The sequence below is a fragment of the Thermobia domestica genome, chromosome 8 (assembly GCF_964235325.1).
Source record: "Thermobia domestica chromosome 8, izTheDome1.hap1.1, whole genome shotgun sequence".
Taxonomy (NCBI): Eukaryota; Metazoa; Arthropoda; class Insecta; order Zygentoma; family Lepismatidae; genus Thermobia; species Thermobia domestica.
This window is the reverse complement of record NC_137461.1, coordinates 33,034,107-33,053,932: the sequence shown is the minus strand read 5'-3', so window position 1 is coordinate 33,053,932 and position 19,826 is coordinate 33,034,107. Positions and strand designations below refer to the sequence as shown.

Genomic DNA, 19,826 nt, shown 5'->3' with positions numbered 1-19,826 from the left:
TCATCGATTTGAGATTCGTGTGGTATATTGTGACTTGTATGTTTTAGTTCCTCCTCCCAATTTTCAGAAGATTCATTACCTTGGAATAGGTTTAAGGTCTTATTCCAGATATCAGGGTCTATGTCTGACCAATTATAATTTGGAATCTTGTTTGGTACTTCAAACAAATCCCCAACTTGTTTTTCATTTGAAATATCATCTATTCCATTTTTACTTAAATTTTCAGACCAATTATCTTCAGAGAATATACCAGGAACTTGATCTGAAATGCCCTCATGAGTTTCTAGAGAATTCATAGACCAATTCTTGTTTGAATTTGTATTTGTTTGTCCGGAAAAATTATCAATTTCCTGATTCATCGAGATGTCCTGACTTCTATCTTTTAAGTTCTCTTTTGAGTTTTCAGACCAATTAGAAGTTGAAAACAACTCGGAAATATTATCTGAAATATCTTTTTCATTATTTTCAGGCGTAGTTGGCCAATTATAGTTTGGATTTTGGTGTTCATTTTCAGGTGATACATTGACAAATTTTTCATGAGAGATATCATGATTTTCGTAGTTTGTCTTGTAAGAATTACCGCTTTGAAAGAGGTCTAAAACCTGATCCCAGATATTTACGACTTTATTGTTTGGTTCAAATGGGATTGGGATTAATTGATAAGGAAATTCGTTAATTTTGTTCCCGTCTGTGATATCCTTACTTCTATCTTCTTCATTTTCGGTTGAAATATCAAACCATTTACTCTCAGAGGATATACTTGAAATTTCACCTGAAACCCTTTCCAATTTCTTTTTTGGCTTTGAAGACCATTTATCATTTGGGTATCTGATTGGTGTCTGAGGCAATTCGTCGACTTCATTCTCGTTAAACATACCTAGATTTTTATCTTTTAGATTTTCTCTTGAATATTCCGACCATTTATCAGCGGGGAAAATACCTGAATCATGGTTTGAAATACTTTTATTAACTTCAAAAATATTTGTTGGCCTTTTCTTCTTTACTTTATAGGGTTGTTTCTTGATATCGTATTTGTTTGAAAAACTATTACTTTTATCTTTTAGATTTTTGATGGAAATATCAGACCATTTATCACCAGAGAATATGCCTGACATGTAACTGGAAATATTGTTACGATTTTTGGGTAAATACATTTCTAAATTATCATTTGGTTCAGTAATTGATTGCGTATTCATTTCCTCTATTTTGTTCTTGTTTAAGATATTCTCATTTTTATCTTCTAGATTTTCCTTCGAAATATCAAACCACTTATTATCAGAAGATATGCCTGAAATTTCATATGTAACCCCTTTTGGTTCTTTGTCTGGTTTCGGTGACAAATTGTTTAGCGGATATTTAGCTGGTTTCTCGTGCAAATCGTCAGTTATGTTCTTGATGAAAATACCTTGACTTTCATAGTTTAGATATTTATCTGAGTTATCAAACCATTTATCACTGGAGAGTGCAAATTGAGCTGATATATCTTTACTATTTTCTAAACTAGTCGATTGCCAATAGTTATTTTGTTTGCTACTTGATTGCTCGTTTTTATTCTTCTTCAGTATATCGCCGCCCTTATCTTCAAGGTTTTCGTTTGAAATAACATACCATTTATCAAGAGAGGAAATACCTGTAATTTTCTCTAAACCTTTCAATTTCTTCTTTGGTTTCATTGATAAATTGTCTTTTGAACTAAGTTCATCAGTTGCATTCGCCTTTGAGATACGTTGATGTTTATCTTTTGTCTTCTCACCTGAAACCCCTTGCGGTTTCATACTTGGTTTCCATGACCATTTATCCTTCGTATAGATTATTGGTTTCTGAGTAAATCTGTCGATTGTGTTTTCCTTTAAGAAATCTTGAGATTTATCTTTAAAAATTTCGTTTGAATTCTCAGACCACTTATGACCAGAATACTCGTCTGAAATTGGATCAGAAACAATTTTCTCATTTTCGAAAGGATATTTTGGCCTATTGTGATTTAAATAGTGAGGCTGCTCATAAATTGGGTTCTCGTTTGAGATAGCTTGAATTTTGTATTTTAAATTTTCTCTTGTATATCCAAACCACTTATCACCAGAGAACTCTCCTAAATTTTGATCGTAAATATCTTTACTATTTTCGAAATAATTTATTGGTAATCTATTATTTACTTTAGTATTAAATTGCTCATACAGTTCGTCTTTTTTATTCCCGTCTGAGAAATCTAAATCTTTAACTTTTGGATTTTCGTTTGAAATATCCGACCATTTGTTAGTAGAATACTCTTCCGAAATTTGATTAGCTATATCTCTAGGATTTTCGAATGAATTTGTTTGCCACTTATCATTCGGTTTTGTATTTGTTAACTTATTCAATCCATTGATTTCGTTACCATATGAGATATTCTCTCTTGTAGCTTTCAACTTCTCCCTTGAACTTTCAGACAATTCAATACTGGGAAAAATGTTTAAAATATGATCTAAATAATCATATTTTTTATCTTTCGATTTTGTTATCCAGTTATCACTTTGATTTTTGTTTCTTATATCAGACAGTTCATAAGTCACTATTTCGTTAGAACTAACTTGATTTTCAATTTTTGGTTTTTTACTTAAGGTCTGAGACCATTCATTGTCTTGAAATGTGCCTAAAATGTCATTATAATTACTTTCAGGTCTCTCTTTGGAATTTGGTATCCAATATTCATCTGTATTTTTATTTGAAATTCCTTTCATTTTGTCGATTTGTGTGTCATATGACGTATCTATATTTTTGTGTTTTAGTTTTCCGTTGAATATCTCAGGCGAATTTTCAGCGGTGTATGTTTCTACAATTTGATCCCAGATATCTCCATGGCTTTTATAAAGATTTTTGTTTATCCTAATATCATTAATATTTTTGTCTGGCTTCTCAAGGAATTTGTCTATTGGCTGTTCGATGGAGACGTCAAGTGCTGGTTTATTTTGTACAAATTTTGAATCTTCATACGAATTTTCATTCGGTAATGTCTCTTTCAAATTATGGTCTATTTCTTGTGAATATGTGTATGGTTTAGTTAAATTATCATTTGAGTTCATGTTTGAATCGTGAGGTATTTTATGTGTATTTATATGTAGATAATACGGCCAAACATAAATTGGAAGTTTGTCTACTTTACTGGTCAACTTACCAATTATATTTTCATTTGAAGTTTGCGGTCTTTCCTCCATCGGGTTCGTGCTTGAATTCTCTGTCAATTTGTCGTTTGTTAACTTGTCTGGGACTTGATGCAATATTTTGTTTTCTTGCATATTTGGTGACGCATTCCATGGCGTTTCATTATTTTCATATGGATTTGAATATTCAATCGATGTATCGTCTGTTAATGTGCCAGGAATCTTATGTTTTGGGTTTATGTTTGGGACGTTTGGTTCGTTATCACTTGGGTTTATAAGTTGATGCCAACTATCATGTTTGTTTTTATTGCTTGGTGTTATGCCTATTAGCTCACTTATCAAATCATTTGGATTTATATTTGGGTTTACACTTTCTTTTATGCCTAACACAACACGCAATATATCTTTTGGATTTACATTTCAGATCTCAGGTCCACCTTTGTTATTTGGATCTATGCCTAAAATTTTATATATAATGTCTTCTGGGTACATGTTTAGATCCACAGGCCATTTATTGTTTTCCGTTTTGTTTGTATCTTCAGAACACTCATCCTCCTCATTGTTATTGGGATCTGTTTATATAAATAGCATAAATCAAAACATGAATTTAAGTTACGCATACAATATGGATGTATAATTATATTTTATTGATATACATATTCATATTATTGCATTATATTAGTATAGTATTATTTAAGTATTATTTAAAATAGGTTAGCAATCCTTTATTAAGTATTTACTCTTTATTTTATTTTCTGTAATATTAATTTCATAATTCTTATGGAATCATATATTAATATTATTGCGCAAATTGTGTTGTTATGTTGTATTGTATGTGTTGTATATTAATTGTGTAAATAATTATTAATATTTGGGGGAAACATTCACCAGAATAATGTTGTATAGAGTGCGGAGTGTCAAAAAAGAAAGACATGTATATCTTTTTGAAAGACACAAAAATGATGGATTCTTAGTGATTAGGATGGTATTGAATGAATTTCGTTTCGTGAATGATAATATTTGTACAGGCTACAATTCGCAATGTAATATGAATAAATTCGTTGGTGGTTTCAAGGCATTTTTGGCTTGAATGCTTATCTTATTATTTTTTCAATTTGCAAAAAAATATAAAAGAGATCATGCATTTATGAACAAAAAAATATCTAACATTAAAATTATAAAGGCAAATATTAAACATCTGAGAAACGTTTCAAAACAAATATGAATTTCTTCTTTCTCGCTGCCGATTTGGTAACAACATCATCACTTATGCTGCAAGTAGGGTTTCAAAACGGACCTTTAGAATAGTATACTATAGATCGTGAGTATACTATAGTTTGTAAGGATTTATTGAGGCGGTTTTGTTACAGCATAATATTTCCCTTTTAAGAAACGTGTTGAGTAGAATGTTCCCTACAAAAATATCTAGTTAAAAATCTTTATCTCGTGACTTTGTATCTTGTATACAACATTATTCCTGCAATAAAAGTTATTTTCATAAGTAAAAGAATAGAATTAATTAAAAAGAAACTTTAATTGCTGGTAAAATATTTCCAGTTTTTAAATACTAAAGTAATTACATTTTCATTAATTACATTAATTATTTAAAACTGTTATTCCAGGGGTGATAAATATAGAAAATTTATTATTGGAAGAAATGAACGACAAGTTTAATAAGATTATGTGAAGAGGAATAAATTTAAGTAATTTTTTTTGAAAAATATTTTATGTTTATACCATCTAAAATTTAATATTCTTACGATTTTTATTAATTATTATTATGGACAATTTTCTTTTTATTAATTATTATTATGAACAATTTTCTTTTTTACTTAAGTCACTGGTGTTCAAGATAGTGAATTTTAGATAGGACTTTTCCTCGTAAAGGGAAAACATATTTTCCTTGTTTCTTGAACTGAAATGTAAATTATATTTCTTATCCCATAGCACTAAGCATTAAAAAATATGCTTCAAGACTTTCAACATTTCATGTATTACAACAGCTGACAATTCTCGTAACACTAGCAGAAATAACGAACAAATTTAGTCGTGGACTGATTTTCCCCTTCTTACTATATAAATAATATTTCATTGTAAACGTAGATGTTAATCTTATTCAGGCAGAAATCTTGGATGAAATTAGGTGTTCCATGAAATATCTTTTGCGATTTTTTAATATAGTGAAATTTCTGTAACTTCATACAGGTATTCTAAAGAGTATTGAGCCTTATGCTCGTGAGACAGTGTTAGTGTCCCACAGCTTACCGTATATGAGTTCCAGAGAAATAAGTCTGACATTACTGGACATGTGGCAGTTGAAGCTAGTTGATGCAGAAAAATAGTGTCGGGTTTCTTATAATCAGAGATTAGGTATTGCATAGTGAAAACAAATGAACTTTTAACAAAACTGATTCTGGATTTTGCAATTTTATGTCAGTAAAGGCAGAAATGCAACGCAGACTTATAAACAAATTAGTTATTGTTATGACAAAATATTTTCAAAAGCAATAGGAAAAAATGATTACGTCGGTTTCGTTCTAGAAATTTCAGTAAAATTTGATGATATTTTGGAAAACATCGAGTAAGACTGGGACGTGGGTAGTCAGGACATCACCAGCGACTAAACATTCATCACTAAATAGTGCTAAACAATTTGGAAAAAGCAGGATAAAACAAACGCTCAACGTTTCAATGCCCTATGATTTGACTAGAAACATTAACTCGATCGAATTTCTATCTAATAATCACTATTAAAACGGAAAAAGCTCGAGTCCTTTCTGAAGCGGTTGATCACAAGTGATAAAAATTGGATAAGCTACAACAATGTATAGATAAGATCATGGACGAAGCGTGAAGACGTTTTATTATATGACAGAGTTCACACTGACGCCCAGGAAGATTACACTGTTCACTTAATGGAATTGGAAAGGTTAGTCAGAACGATACACTCGGACATGTACTTTCAATAGCTGGTTCGAAAGCATTTAACATTTCAAAATGAATGACAGAAACTGTTAAAAGGAGAGATTCTTGTCTACCATGCTGACAAAGGAAGACCGTATACGTTTTCAACTTTCTGTCAGAAATTGAGAGAACTAGGCTGGTGGGTTTTAATGCAACCATCGTGTATAAACAGAACTTGCTACTATCAAGCAAATAATTTGTTTTAGTCGTTTCTGCAGATCTCTGTCAATGGTATGAAGTTAATTTGAAAAGAGACCTCTGGAAATCAAATTCAAAATTTTTGACCAGAAACTACAGAAATTGTATAGCGATACCAGATTATGGCGATACTAGAAAAATGACAGACCATCGAATAAAATGGAACAAAATGGTGCAAAATTGGTTTCCTAATGGTATTTTGATATTGCAGATCCGTATTTACTTGTATAGACTAAATAATTTTTAGACAATCCGATATGTGTTTTAGCTGTATATGTGAGTTTCTAAATTTTGATACACAACATAATATTTATACGCTTGATATAGTACATGATGATGTATTATTTTCATAAGTGGTTTGGAAACGTCGCTCCATGGACATCACAATTTTGTTTAACTACTGTTCAAGCCGGTTGGATTTACCTCAGATATGTCGAATATCTAACTAACGATTGTCTACCGACGAAAACTCGTCATTAGATTGTATTCTTGATCAAATTGTTGAATATCATCCACGTTTCGTATACTTACACATTTTATTAGATTGATACACCATTCTTTGTAATTCGACAATGCCAGTGGCTATAATAGAACGGTTCGCTTTTTATTTAAATTAAAATTGAGCCTCCATAACGCAAACTTTCACTGTCATACTTCCATTTATTTTATTTATATATTGTCCTGACAACGACGTTCCAAAGTCTTATTATTTAAACATTTGAATATCATACATTAACATTATATCTATTTTCTTTCTCTTCTTCTGATATTAAAATTAGCCAGCCTAGTACAAATATACAATGTACCGTTGTATATCATGGCGCCGATGGACTTTTCTTTTTATTCATTTTATTTAATAAAGAGAAAAAGAATTCTGGACCGTTTACTTTTACATATCAATCATTCGAGTTTTCGAATGCACCTCGTATTCTTGAAAATTACAATTCATATAATTGTGCATACATATATATCATATTTAATTCTATAACAATATTATTATCATAGTTATTTTATCATCTTCATTTATTTATACTTTATCATCATCTTCATTTATTTATACATTTCAACGACGACGATAAGGCACATTCGAAATTTTATTTGCAAGTTGTTTAATTTTAAGTCCTTTTTCGGGTCCATTAAATGCTGGTTACAAACTATTAATTATTTACTTACGCTTCATGAAAAATATTTGGAGAAAGATTTATGTGATATTTATATAGTTATTCTTTGAACACAACATGATGAAATATAAGATATGATTAAACAAAATATAGGTTAAGATTGAAATATCGATAATAAGCAGGATATAACATAATAATTAACGTCTTATTAACATCATAACATGAATAATGTGGTTGATAAAAATCAGGACATAATATAATAATTAACATCGTAACATGAATAATGTGATTGATGTTGCATTTTGGCAATCATATAAAAACACATAAATGGTATGAAACACAAATATCAAAGAAAACACGTAACAATAAGACATATATGGTCATATTAATAATCAATTTGATAGATCTTTTGGGACGTCTCTATATTAGGTTAAGTTACATGACCAATGAGTTCATTCAAGTCACATTGAAAGTCACAAAGCGGAATATGGTTTTCCGCTTTCTTTACTTCTACAGTTCTTAGTTTCTTACGTTGAGAATTTTCGCCGTAATTCCTGCCATCTGAACAGCGTTTCTGACAAATCGTATTATTTCGACTCTGATTAGATGGTGTTGTGTTATCGATCAAATCAGATTCAGTTCTTCTTCGTTTCACAGGTGATGAAATATTGTGTCTCCTAATCGATCTGTATTTATCCTTTACATGACATCCACGGTAGTCTGTCCTGGCATGGTTTCTGTTTCTTCTGTAATTAGGCTCGGTTACATTACCGGTACATATGGATTTAACATAACCTTTCACATTGGAATCACACTTTAATCTCACATGGACACTTTGAGCTTGGTTACGAAGGTTAGTTTGATGCAAGCTAGTACTGTATTGAACCATTGAAGGATTTTCAAAACTTTGCAACATCACACTTGGATGATGGAAACCAACGCACCTCATCACATTCTGTGAAAGCGTCATCGGATTGTTTACTAACATCATTAGGTTCTTTTCGTTGAATGTACAATTCAACAGATTTAATTCACTCGACCAATCAACACAAGCACTAATAGGAACATATGTTTTCTTTCTGCAGTTCACGAATATTGGAATCAACTTACCTCTTGCTAGATGAACCATAGGATTAATAACATGTTGAATATACGGGTAACGCAGACAGTTAATAGCGTTCTCAAGATAAGAATGGTCATAACTTTTCGCATACTGATACATACCAGAATCTTCATTGTACACAGTATCAGCAAAGCCGTCAAAAACATTCTAATGAGGAAAGAATTTAGGATAATCTCATACAACCGATACGGCAGTATGCTTCTGTGGGAACTCCGCAAATTCCACCAATGCAGATTCGAAATTTGCTTCCTCCGTGGTTTCTATGATGTTCTTCTGGTCAATTTCTTTATCATGATGTCCGAATTGGACTGTAATTATCTGGTTCACCTGATTTAGTTGTTCCTGTAGTCGGTCCCATTTATCGTCATTGCATGCTTGCAATTGCTCAAGCTTTTCCTCAAAACGCTTAGCTTGGTCCTTAATTTGTTATGACTGATCTTGAACGTCTTTAATTTGTTGTGATATCCCTCTTAGAATACCCACACTTCGGCCTGAACCGAGGTTTCATTATTCGTAGTGCTCATTTTTAAGGCTCAATGGTGCTCGGTTTACTGTTCTTCAAAGGATACACTTCCTTTTCCGAGGTTTCGGCACCAAATATAGAACGGTTTAACTTTTCCTTCCTTCCCGGCTTTCGGCACCAAATATAGAACGGTTCGCTTTTTATTTAAATTAAAATTGAGCCTCCATAACGCAAACTTTCAATGTCATACTTCCACTTATTTTATTTATATATTGTCTTGACAAAGGCGTTCCAAAGTCTTATTATTTAAACATTTGAATATCATACATTAACATTATATCTATTTTCTTTCTCTTCTTCTGATATTAAAATCAGCCAGCCTAGTACAAATATACTATGTACCGTTGTAATGAGGACGCTGATAAGGAAACCAGTACATAACCAACCTCTATCGACGGAGATCATTTTTACTAAAAAATCAGTTTTCAATGCAATACTTAGCAAATGTATTATATGAACTTGAATATATATATATATATATTTGCTTTCGTCCTGTCAACTTCTTGCCTTTTGTTAAAAATTTAGTTTTACGTTTGACAGTAAACTGATAATTTATACTTATATCTGAATTTTTGTTTAGAGAATAAACATATTAACTATTCAATTTCTTCCTGAATTATCAATATTCTTTTTCTCACAATCTTCATTCGTAAACTTTGTACATTATTAGTATTTTTATATGAGAAGTATATTATGTTAGTGTTATGGAATTTCTGGACTTCATTATTTACATCTTATATCCATGTGCTAATTAGTAACCTGTTCCATTTAAATTGCATTTTAATTTATTTTTGAGGGCGATTTTCTTACTTATTTTGAACTTTTTTTTTCTCATTCATCCAAATAACTTCTGGATATGGCCTTGAATGCTAGACAAAATGTTTATTCTTTAATATTAAAAAATATGATAAAAATAACGTTTTAAAGTTTATATGCGGTGTTATATTTTGAATTTAAGCCAATTTTGTTTTGACTATTTTTCCCAATCCGCCTCAATAATTGATTCAGTGCTCAATGTTGCCTATTCTATGCATTTGCTTCAAAATAAGAATTTATTGGGGAAGTATATATAATCTAATGATTCATGAAAGGATTCTGCTTCTTCTGAAAAATTTATGCTTTTTGTAGTGATAAGATGTCGTAAAACTTTGGACTGCTATGTGTACTGATAAAGTGCTGTAAAACGTTGGACTGCTGTGTGTATAAAATTTGTAGTGATAAAGCGCTTAGAAAATGTATTTACCAAATATACATGCAATATTTAGTTTCGTAGGTTTGTTTAGAAGATATTAACAAACAGGTGTGTTTCTATATTCTTTGAACATTATCTATGACTTGAATTTATTTTATAATTGTATTGAGTGTTTATCTTCGTTATCTAGAGTTACATTTTAGTGCCTATTTTACTGCCTACTTTTTAAATTTTTAGTGCCTATTTGCCTGTATATTTTCCAGGTTTTTAGTGCCTAAACATCCGGTCTCTACTTACAACTATTGTAGATGTCTGCATTCTGTTACTTGCTTCACCTGTTTGACTTGAATGCTACAGAAAATGTTTATTCTTTAATATTAAAAAATATGATAAAAAATAACGTTTTAAAGTTTATATGCGGTGTTATAGTTTGAATTTATTAAATATTTATTTTCGTTGTCGGTTATCTTCTGAAAAATTAGCGATATATAATTCTGTGCCATTTTACACCTTTTGTAATATTTGATTTGACTTGATTTAATGTAATTTAACTTCGTTTTCAAAAACTTTTTTGTTTAGCAGTCCACGGCTGTACTCTTAAGGCTAAAGGAGATAATAGCATCTATGCTAAATGAGATTATATCTATCACTAAAATTAGGATCGTACCACTATTGACAATTTTATCTGAGCCTAGCACCGTACTGGAAATACAATTTGGTGACACGCCTCTGAAAAAAATGATTTTGCTTCTGCTTCTCTTAAAAAGGTACTTAATTTCTTTATAGATAAACAATGGCAGTCTTGACTTTAGTACATGATATTTAGGTTGAATTCTTGGCAGGAGCTAATAAAATCAGATCATAGAGTGTCAATCTGAAACTGTTCTATTATAACAATTAACAAGAACAATTTACTGGAATAAAATTAGTGTTCTTTGACACTGTCAGGTTACAGTAGTTCTCATAACTATGCGATTTTTGAGTGGATATGGAAAACCTCTTTGTGAAATTCTGAACAGATACAATAACATTGCTTTCTATTTGCTGCCGTTTTCACTTTATTGATATCGAAAATTTATAGTTTCTGACAGCTGATAAATGTCCACATGAAATATATTCCGAGTACACTGAACTCATACCAAAGACAATTTCTTTCTATGTGTTATCGTTTTTCCTGAATGTAAAAAAATATCAAATTTACCACTTCCGGTTTTCATATAGTGATAAGGGATTTTATTTAACTTATTCCTGAGATACTAAATTTATAACATTTGTCGCAATGTCTCATTGTTTTTGCCCTGATACTTGTAGACAGACGGACGGTGTTTTTTCAGATGAATCCTCGTACTTGTACAAATCGCAGTTTAGAAGTCTAACAGGAGTGAACTTGCTTTTGCTAGATAAAGAAGTCAAATGAATATAATTGATTTTACTCATTAAAGTTGCAAGATTCATCACAATCGACGTTACATAACTTTCTCTTAATTCACATAATATGTAATTGTTCATTATTAAAGGTCATTCTATTTACTGTACATTTGGTTCGATATAATCGATACTTAATGGTTCGATATAATCGATCCACGATCTATACTATTTGTGTTTGCTTGCTGCGTAGCTCATAATCACTTAGATCAGTTGAGTGTTTGTGTTTTACATTATGAAAGACAGGACCTATTACTGACGTTGGTTGCAAACCACGAATGAGGTTTATATTTAGTACAGTTGGTTCTTGAACATACATCATACAAGATACCCTTTACAATAACAACCGTCAGCGTATTGTGAGATACAATTTTTGAAGGTTTGTCCCATGGAAACAAATATTCTATAAACTCGTTAACACAAAATAAAAATATTGAATCCGAAATCACACATATTTGCGTTTCAAATCCCAAATTTCAAAATGTGGCACTTTGTAGCCCTCTCTTGGTCCTGCTAGGGACCAGCCGCGCAAATCTATCTTCAACATTGGGGGGAAGAGTTAAACCGTTCCCATTATATATATATATATATATATATATATATATATATATATATATATATATATATATATATATATACTGCGATGTTCAAAATATTTGTGAAATTGAAAAACAATGCAGTGGAGGACCAGAGGAGCAGAATTGTCTTCAAGATTTGGGCAGATTTGAGGCTTAATCTGGGAAGATCAATTTCATCTTACTTTCTTTTGTGGCAATAGGACACAAATCATACATTTCTCCCAAAAAAAGACATTTCAAATCGGATTATTGAAGAGGACCGTCTCCCCAGTTCCAAGATTTGAGGGAACATGTCCCCCTCATGCCCCGGGATTTGCGCCAGTGCTGGGATTAAACCCTTATGAGTTGTTCCCCACCACTCTATGTTGCCAGCAAGAAATCTAGATTATTGACCACGTCACCACTCTCAGGTAGATATTGCTAATAAATAATGTGGCTAATAGAGATATGAAGTTGTGGAAAGTTAAACGTCAATACGAAAGCCACTATTACTCCACTTTTCCCTGTCTACGTATTATTTACGCTAGAGTCCGCGGTGGCTCAGTGGTAGAGCGTTCACCTCTGGTGCTTGGGATCACTGGTTCGATCCCAGCTCGTACTAAGTGAACTTTGTGGTGAACAAACAGCGTGTGTATGGGTTTCCTCGAGGTTCTCATGTTTCCTCCCACTTTCTTCATTCTACCACTTGATTCATTTCCCATCACCGTCTACTTTAGCCTGGCCTGCATAACCGTGGGACGTAAAACTCAAAGATTTCGTTTCATTTCATTTTCATTTTGTATTATTTACGCTGTCTCGGTACACTTCCGTTCTCTTCATTTCCACTGTAGGACAAAGGAATTACAATGCATTAAAATATTTATTTGCAGTATTATTTAAGAATACCAAAATACTGACCGTAAAATAGTAAGTAATATATACACACACCGTGCGTTCAACGAGTTCCAGGAATACCATGAAATGATTAACGATGACAGAAAATAATTCTTGATAGTTTTCTACAACACCAGTTCCTCTGTCACACACTCGCGGCATCGGTCGTAGAGGTTCTGTGTTGTCCTAAGAAAGTCGTCGATTCGAATGCTATTCAGCACCACCAATATGTTCTTTAATTGGTTTGTTTCTTTATGTGTCGTAAATGTTTCTTTTTTAGTTTTCAGTATCGACAGAATGAAGCAATTCGCAGTGATCAAATTTTGTGTTGAATGCGATAAACCACGACTGAAACACACAAAATGACGCATATGGATATGGTTGTCTTAGTCGATGCAAGTTTTTGATTGGTTTCAGTCTTTTAAGAATGGTTATTAGCCCTTAGAACACAATCCTCGTACGAGTAGACTTGTGAGCAGTCTTTTAAGAATGGTTATTAGCCCCTAGAACACAATCCTCGTAGAGTAGACTTGTGAGCAGTCTTTTAAGATTGGTTATTAGCCTCTAGAACACAATCCTCGTGCGAGTAAGCTGGTGAGCAGTCAAAGTGAGGTAAATGCAAACTGTGCACGTACAGTACTTCTCGTTATTCAACGAAGGAGCATAAAGGAGATAACAGGTGAACTCGTTATTTTTCTAGACAATATCAGGAGTGAGGAGTTACACAAGCGAAAGTTGTATGAAGAATTTGTTCCCCATAAATCCAACGCAAAATGCAAAATATTTTTTTCCAATTCTCTAGGAGTTAGTTCCCCTGGCCAGTCTGTGACAGAGACATTGTGCGTGTAAATCATTAAGCGTCTGGTCGTCAGAATTCGTCGTATCCGACATGGATTTTGCGAGTCGGTGAATGGTGTCTTCTGCACGACAATGTGGAGACTCATACCAGCTTTTTTGTGTGTCAATTTTTGTCCAAAAGTAGGATCACAGTCCTTGAACACCCACATATTCAACTGATTTGGGTATAGAAGGCTTTATCTAAAGCTTATTAAGCTAAAATCTGTCCACAAGGGGAGCGTTTCGAGGATATTGCTTCGATTCAAGCTAGTAATGAACAGAATTCTAGTGAATATGTTTTGAATACATTCCAGAGCCTCTATGATCGATTACGTAAGTGTCCAGCGTGAGAAGGTATTTATAAGTAGCGTGGCAATAAATTATTCTGACGTAATTAAATAAATTATTTCAGGATAATCCCAAAACTTATTGAACGCACAGTAAAGATAATTCTACGTATATATTGATTTAGAAACGACTATGAAATAAAACTGAAAGTATACATAAGTAATCCTATTGTTATAACACCGATAGACAATATTTATTTGCATAAGTAACTAGTATTTTCTTAAAATAATCTAATTGAATATACTTTGAATTCTGAAAAGGATTGTCTGTCTGAGTACTACATTTTACTATATATCATGTTAACTAAACAATTAAGTAACTTTAAAAAAAAAAAAAAAAAGAATTCCACTATATATGGGAAATACTTACCTGGCTCTTCTGTTATTTCATCTGGAATTTCAACTGCAAAAATGTTTCATGGTAAGTAAATTACGTATACAACAACAAAGCTAAATTTACAGGCTAGAAAAATATTAACCCATTGTGTAGCATCAAGCAACAACTTGAAAGTTTTAGTGGAAGAGTTTGTTACAAGCAATAAAACTATCAAAATTCGTTTTATATTGGGACCTACATTTAAAGTTGTGGCTTATATGAAATAAGTAGCTCAAAAATACTCCTATTTTTAAAATCTCATGAATGTTGCACTCTGTTATTATTTTTTCTCCTCTCAATCACTAAAATGCATATGAAACGAAAAAGCAATTGCGAAAGGTGGGTGGCAAAAATCGACCATAGTATTTGGAAACGTCATATATAGTTGTAACAAACAAGAATATTAGCTTTTCAATAACTATTGAGTACACTGGATAGAATACTCTGTGGCTTACAAAGAGTCGTAGCTAGTGATGTTCGGCATTGTTGAGTTGAGTTGATTTTCAGTTTAACGTCCGTTTCAGCAGCGAGACTATATGAGAGGTGGACCTACTGATTAATGTGGAATCCAAACCACATGAACTCCCGCCGGGAATCGAACCCGGATTTCACGCGCGAAAGGCGCGTACGCTAACTACTTAGCCACGAAGGAGCTCCTCTACATTGTTGAAGCGAGCGATCCTCTCTCGTCGCTCCCACTAACAACCTACAGAGTATATTTGTAAATTGCAACAAAACATTTATCGTGTACTATAAAAATAGATTTTTTTTCATTTCCACTGAAAATATATATTCTTTCTAAATCGGGCAACATATAAATCTGCAAACATGTTAGGTATATCTCTAAGCAATTATAATTATTTGCGCATGCGTCAAAAAATAATTATATAGATTATATTAATGCGTGTATTGAAAGCAAGAAGAATAGTATGAAAATTTTTTTTGAAGTGTCCCTATCTTGTTTATCCGCAGAGAAATTTCATTACACTTAAGACATTTGGGAAACAAACTGCTTTCTATTGCTCATGTTTCTAGGTGAGATAATGTTAACCCTAACTTCCAAATAAGTGCTTATAATTGAGTATCCACCGACATTATAATTAGATTCATAAAATTTTTCAATTCATGTCTACTATTACTTTGATTTTACTTCAATTACCTAATAGAATTTGTAGCATTACTTTTCTGATTTCCAGTAAAACAATAACACCTTGCTTGAAACTTTATTTTGTCAATAATACATACTTTTTTTGTAGTAAACGAAAATTGAAACTGTTCAAATTCGATCAACTCCATCTCGTGCAGCGCTTCCAGATTCACGGAACACAACCGCAGAATAGAAAAAAAAATCAGTTCTCTACATATCTTTAATCAGAACTGAAGTTACTACATTGTTTAAATTGACATTGTCACTCTCTGTTCAATACAAATTGTGTTTGAACTATACATAATGTAACTTGGTATGTAAACTTACTTTAGAATGTTGTGAAATTGTCATATACATATATGCAGTATATCGTAGAGTGTCAGAATGGAATGAATTTTATAAAAATATTTTGAAATTTTTAAACTTAAAATCGGCACAGGAGTTAAATGCACACTTTATTCTGCACTGATATTTCTAAAACACTGTTCAAAGGGAATCATTGCGTAGCTCTCACAAAACATACATCGTAATTCTTCAAATCCAAGTATATTTCGTTCAGAAAATTATCGTGAAATATATTTTTAATGGAGGGGTGATCCATACCATATGAGGTGACTAAATTCACCGGTCGTTCTTGATTAATTTTAACCCGCAAGAGATTACAGAAAAAAGTCAAAGAACATATACATAATATTGTATCAAAACCGAATGAATTTTATGTAAGTTATGTTAGAACTCTAAATTCGGAAAGAGGGGAGGAGCAATACCAGTATCTTATTCTTTACTTATATTAGTTTCATGTAAGGTAAATATCTTAGAAGCGGAAAAAGTACAATATTATACCAAAATCGAATACTTGGAACGGAAATAATCGAGAAACATACGTTTTTTTCTTTCTTTTCTTTTTTTTTAATTCGGAGAAGGTGTAGTAATCCATACCACTTGAGAATGAATGAATTTACTGTACAACCTTTACTAATTTCAATCGCAAACACTGGGAATTAAGGAAATGAGTCAAGAAAATGTTCATTACGTTGTATAAAGCCAGAATGAATTTTGGAAAATTGATCGTTAAAGCCTGCAAGAAATTGAGGGTGGAGGGTCAGGATGATAAATCCACTACTTTATACTTCATTGATTTCAACTCATTACAGAGGGAATTATTGGGAATTCTTTAAGAAAATGTGTGACACATTATGTCAAACTTAAACACTTTCTAACGAAGATTATCATAGTACATACATATATATAATTCGGGAGGAAAAGAGATTAATGTAAACTGTCATTCCTGGTAGATTTTAATATCAATTCTTTTGTGTGTGTGTGTGTATGTGTGTGTGGGGGGGGGGACGAGTATTTACAATGCTCTAAAGAAAGTATATATTAAGATTTGTCATAATGGAACATTTTTCACCTGATTTATATTGGGAAATTCTCTTTGTTAGAGCTGTGTAAACTTGTCACATGGGCCACATATGCAACACACAAAGAATAAAAAAGTGACTAACTGGACTGGGACTCAAACCCGGGATCTGCGGCATACCGTGCCGATGCGTTAACCATAACGTCACCCAGTCTACTGGAGATCCCGGGTTCGAGTCTTGGTCCAGTCGGCCATTTTTTTACTCTTTGTGTGTTATAGAATTTGCACTATAGAGGATTCTGCTATGTTTCCTCCTTTCATTAGCATATTTGTAACATGGGGTTGAGTTTACTCCCTTTTAACACATCATGCTTGATGAATTGCAACCCCAACAAGTAGGGTAAATTCTGCAACTGGAAGGTAGACTCATACCAAGTTTCATCAAAATTGATCAAGTTTTACGAGAGTTATCGTGGAGCAGACCGATGAATGAATACAGAAATGCCAATCGAGCCAAGTAGTAGAAGCTATGCTAGCGCTTGCTTCACTTATTGTTATTAGTTGTACACTTACATTGGGCTGGTAACAAGATAATCCCTACTACTTTAGAGTACTCTTTGCAATTCTTTTCTAAAATTACAGAGGATATATTGTGTGTAATTTTTGGTTTAACCATTTTCCATATATCTAATAAATTGTAATCTAATATATTATAAAGCGTATCTAATTACTTGACAGCCACAAAACACTCCGATTTCAGAACATTTGCATAAAAGTTATCTGTTAATTGAAACGAACGTTTTCGAAGCTTCTACTATTCACCTTGGTTGGCATTTGTATGTCTCTCCATAAATCCGTCCTTCCATTCCACAATAACTCTCGTTAATACTTATACGATTTTGATGAAACCTGGAATGTACCATTTTTCTACTTGCAGAAATAACCATGTTGTTTGCGGTTACAATCTTTTAAGTATAAGGAGAAAAAGGAGGGGGAGGGATAAAATTCATTCCATGTAGCAAATAGTCACGAGTACATGGGAGACAATTTTCCAACACAAAGCACCACAAAGCACGTAAAGAAATTTCGATTATGACAAGAGAATGTATATTTTCTTTTTGACAGTGCGAATATCCAGCTAGCTTTGGTGTCTAAAAGATCTGCGAAGAACAAAGGTATGAAGTCACCCAACCCCTCAACTTCAAAAAGGTGTTCACGATTATTTTCGTGTAAAATGTTAAACTTTGGCGTAATATGTCGTATATTTTGTATGCGCTTCAAAGTCATTCCATCTCCAGAAAGTTAAAATCAGTGAAGAAGAAAGAAACTTCTCATTACGTCCCCACAGTTCGACATCAAATTTTCTAAAATTGATTCGGTTCTGGTAGAATATAATGCATTTTCTTTTATTATTTTTCGTAATCCACAATGGTTGTATTTAATATTACTCAAGAATGAACGGTGAATTCACCTTCCACATGCGGTATAGGTTAGGCCCACAATTTATATATATATATATATACAGTTTGTAATGAACTATACCGACAACTTTAAGAGGTGGTTCCTTACATCAAAACAAGAGAAAAAGTTCATATGGACCTATGGGGAAAAGTGCATAGTTTCAGAGCTGGGGCTGTCCAAAATCACGAAGAAGCTAAATTTCAACAGGCTCTATTTGGAATTCGAGAAACTGTAGATGGTGGTCCTTATCAGCATAAGGGAAGTCACTCATACGCAATCCAAAAATACATATTTAATCAATGTTCAATGGGTGTGCAAAGCATTCTCTACAGGGCGCTTTACTTACATATGCTCTCAACAGTGTTCTCAGATATGCCCTGATTATAAGGTGGATCCAAATAGCCAAGATGTAAACACTGACAACAACGAACATCCAGTGCTTCTGAGGGAAGTCGGAAGTTTTAGGTATCCGCAGCTCTACTTTCTTTTGTGTCGTGTACTGTGATGTAATTCATCACGGTATATTTCACGTATTTGCACTTCTAAGCGTGAAAGATAACTTCGCAGCACGCCCTTTCCCGAACACGAGGGACCATGCTCCTTAACACTTCTGACATCCCACCAAAGGATTCCATGTTCAATATTGTCAAAGCTTATCGTTTACCTACTTTGGACCAAGCATAAAGTTAGAGCACATCTGAAAATTCGGTTAACGGTATGTCTGGGAATTTCATCCTGCACGGAATACCATGTACACGTATTGAACACTGATGGAATATGCATTTCTGGATTGTACATGCGTGACTCCCTTTACCCTGATAACTACCACAATCCACAGTTTCTCGAATTCGAAATTTAGCTTTTTCGCGATTTTGGACAGCCCTAGCTCTGAGACTATGTACTTTTCCCCATACGTCAATATGAACTTTTCTCTTATTTTGATGTAAGGAACCAGCTCTTTCAGTTTGTCGGTATGGTTCATTAACAACCTCCATATATATGTTTCTAGATAATTTCCCTTACAATTGTTCCATTTTGGTGTAATATATTAGATATTTTCATTAAGATTTATCAATTATTCACTCTACATAGAGCTGAGCTCAATGAAGTATAACTTAGTAGTGTTACCTCCGTCAATTTTGTGGAGTTCTACTATAACTT

General features: G+C 32.8%; 1 protein-coding gene across 1 annotated transcript in view; it reads right to left on the bottom strand.

Moving 5' to 3' along the window:
• LOC145692079 (uncharacterized) overlaps positions 1 to 19,826 on the bottom strand; it is a 290,578-nt gene that overhangs the window by 25,775 nt on the left and 244,977 nt on the right. Inside the window, exon 16 of the mRNA XM_081767371.1 lies at positions 14,689 to 14,721. Coding sequence (XP_081623497.1) covers positions 14,689 to 14,721 — 33 coding nt within the window. The remainder of the gene's footprint in view (positions 1 to 14,688; positions 14,722 to 19,826) is intronic.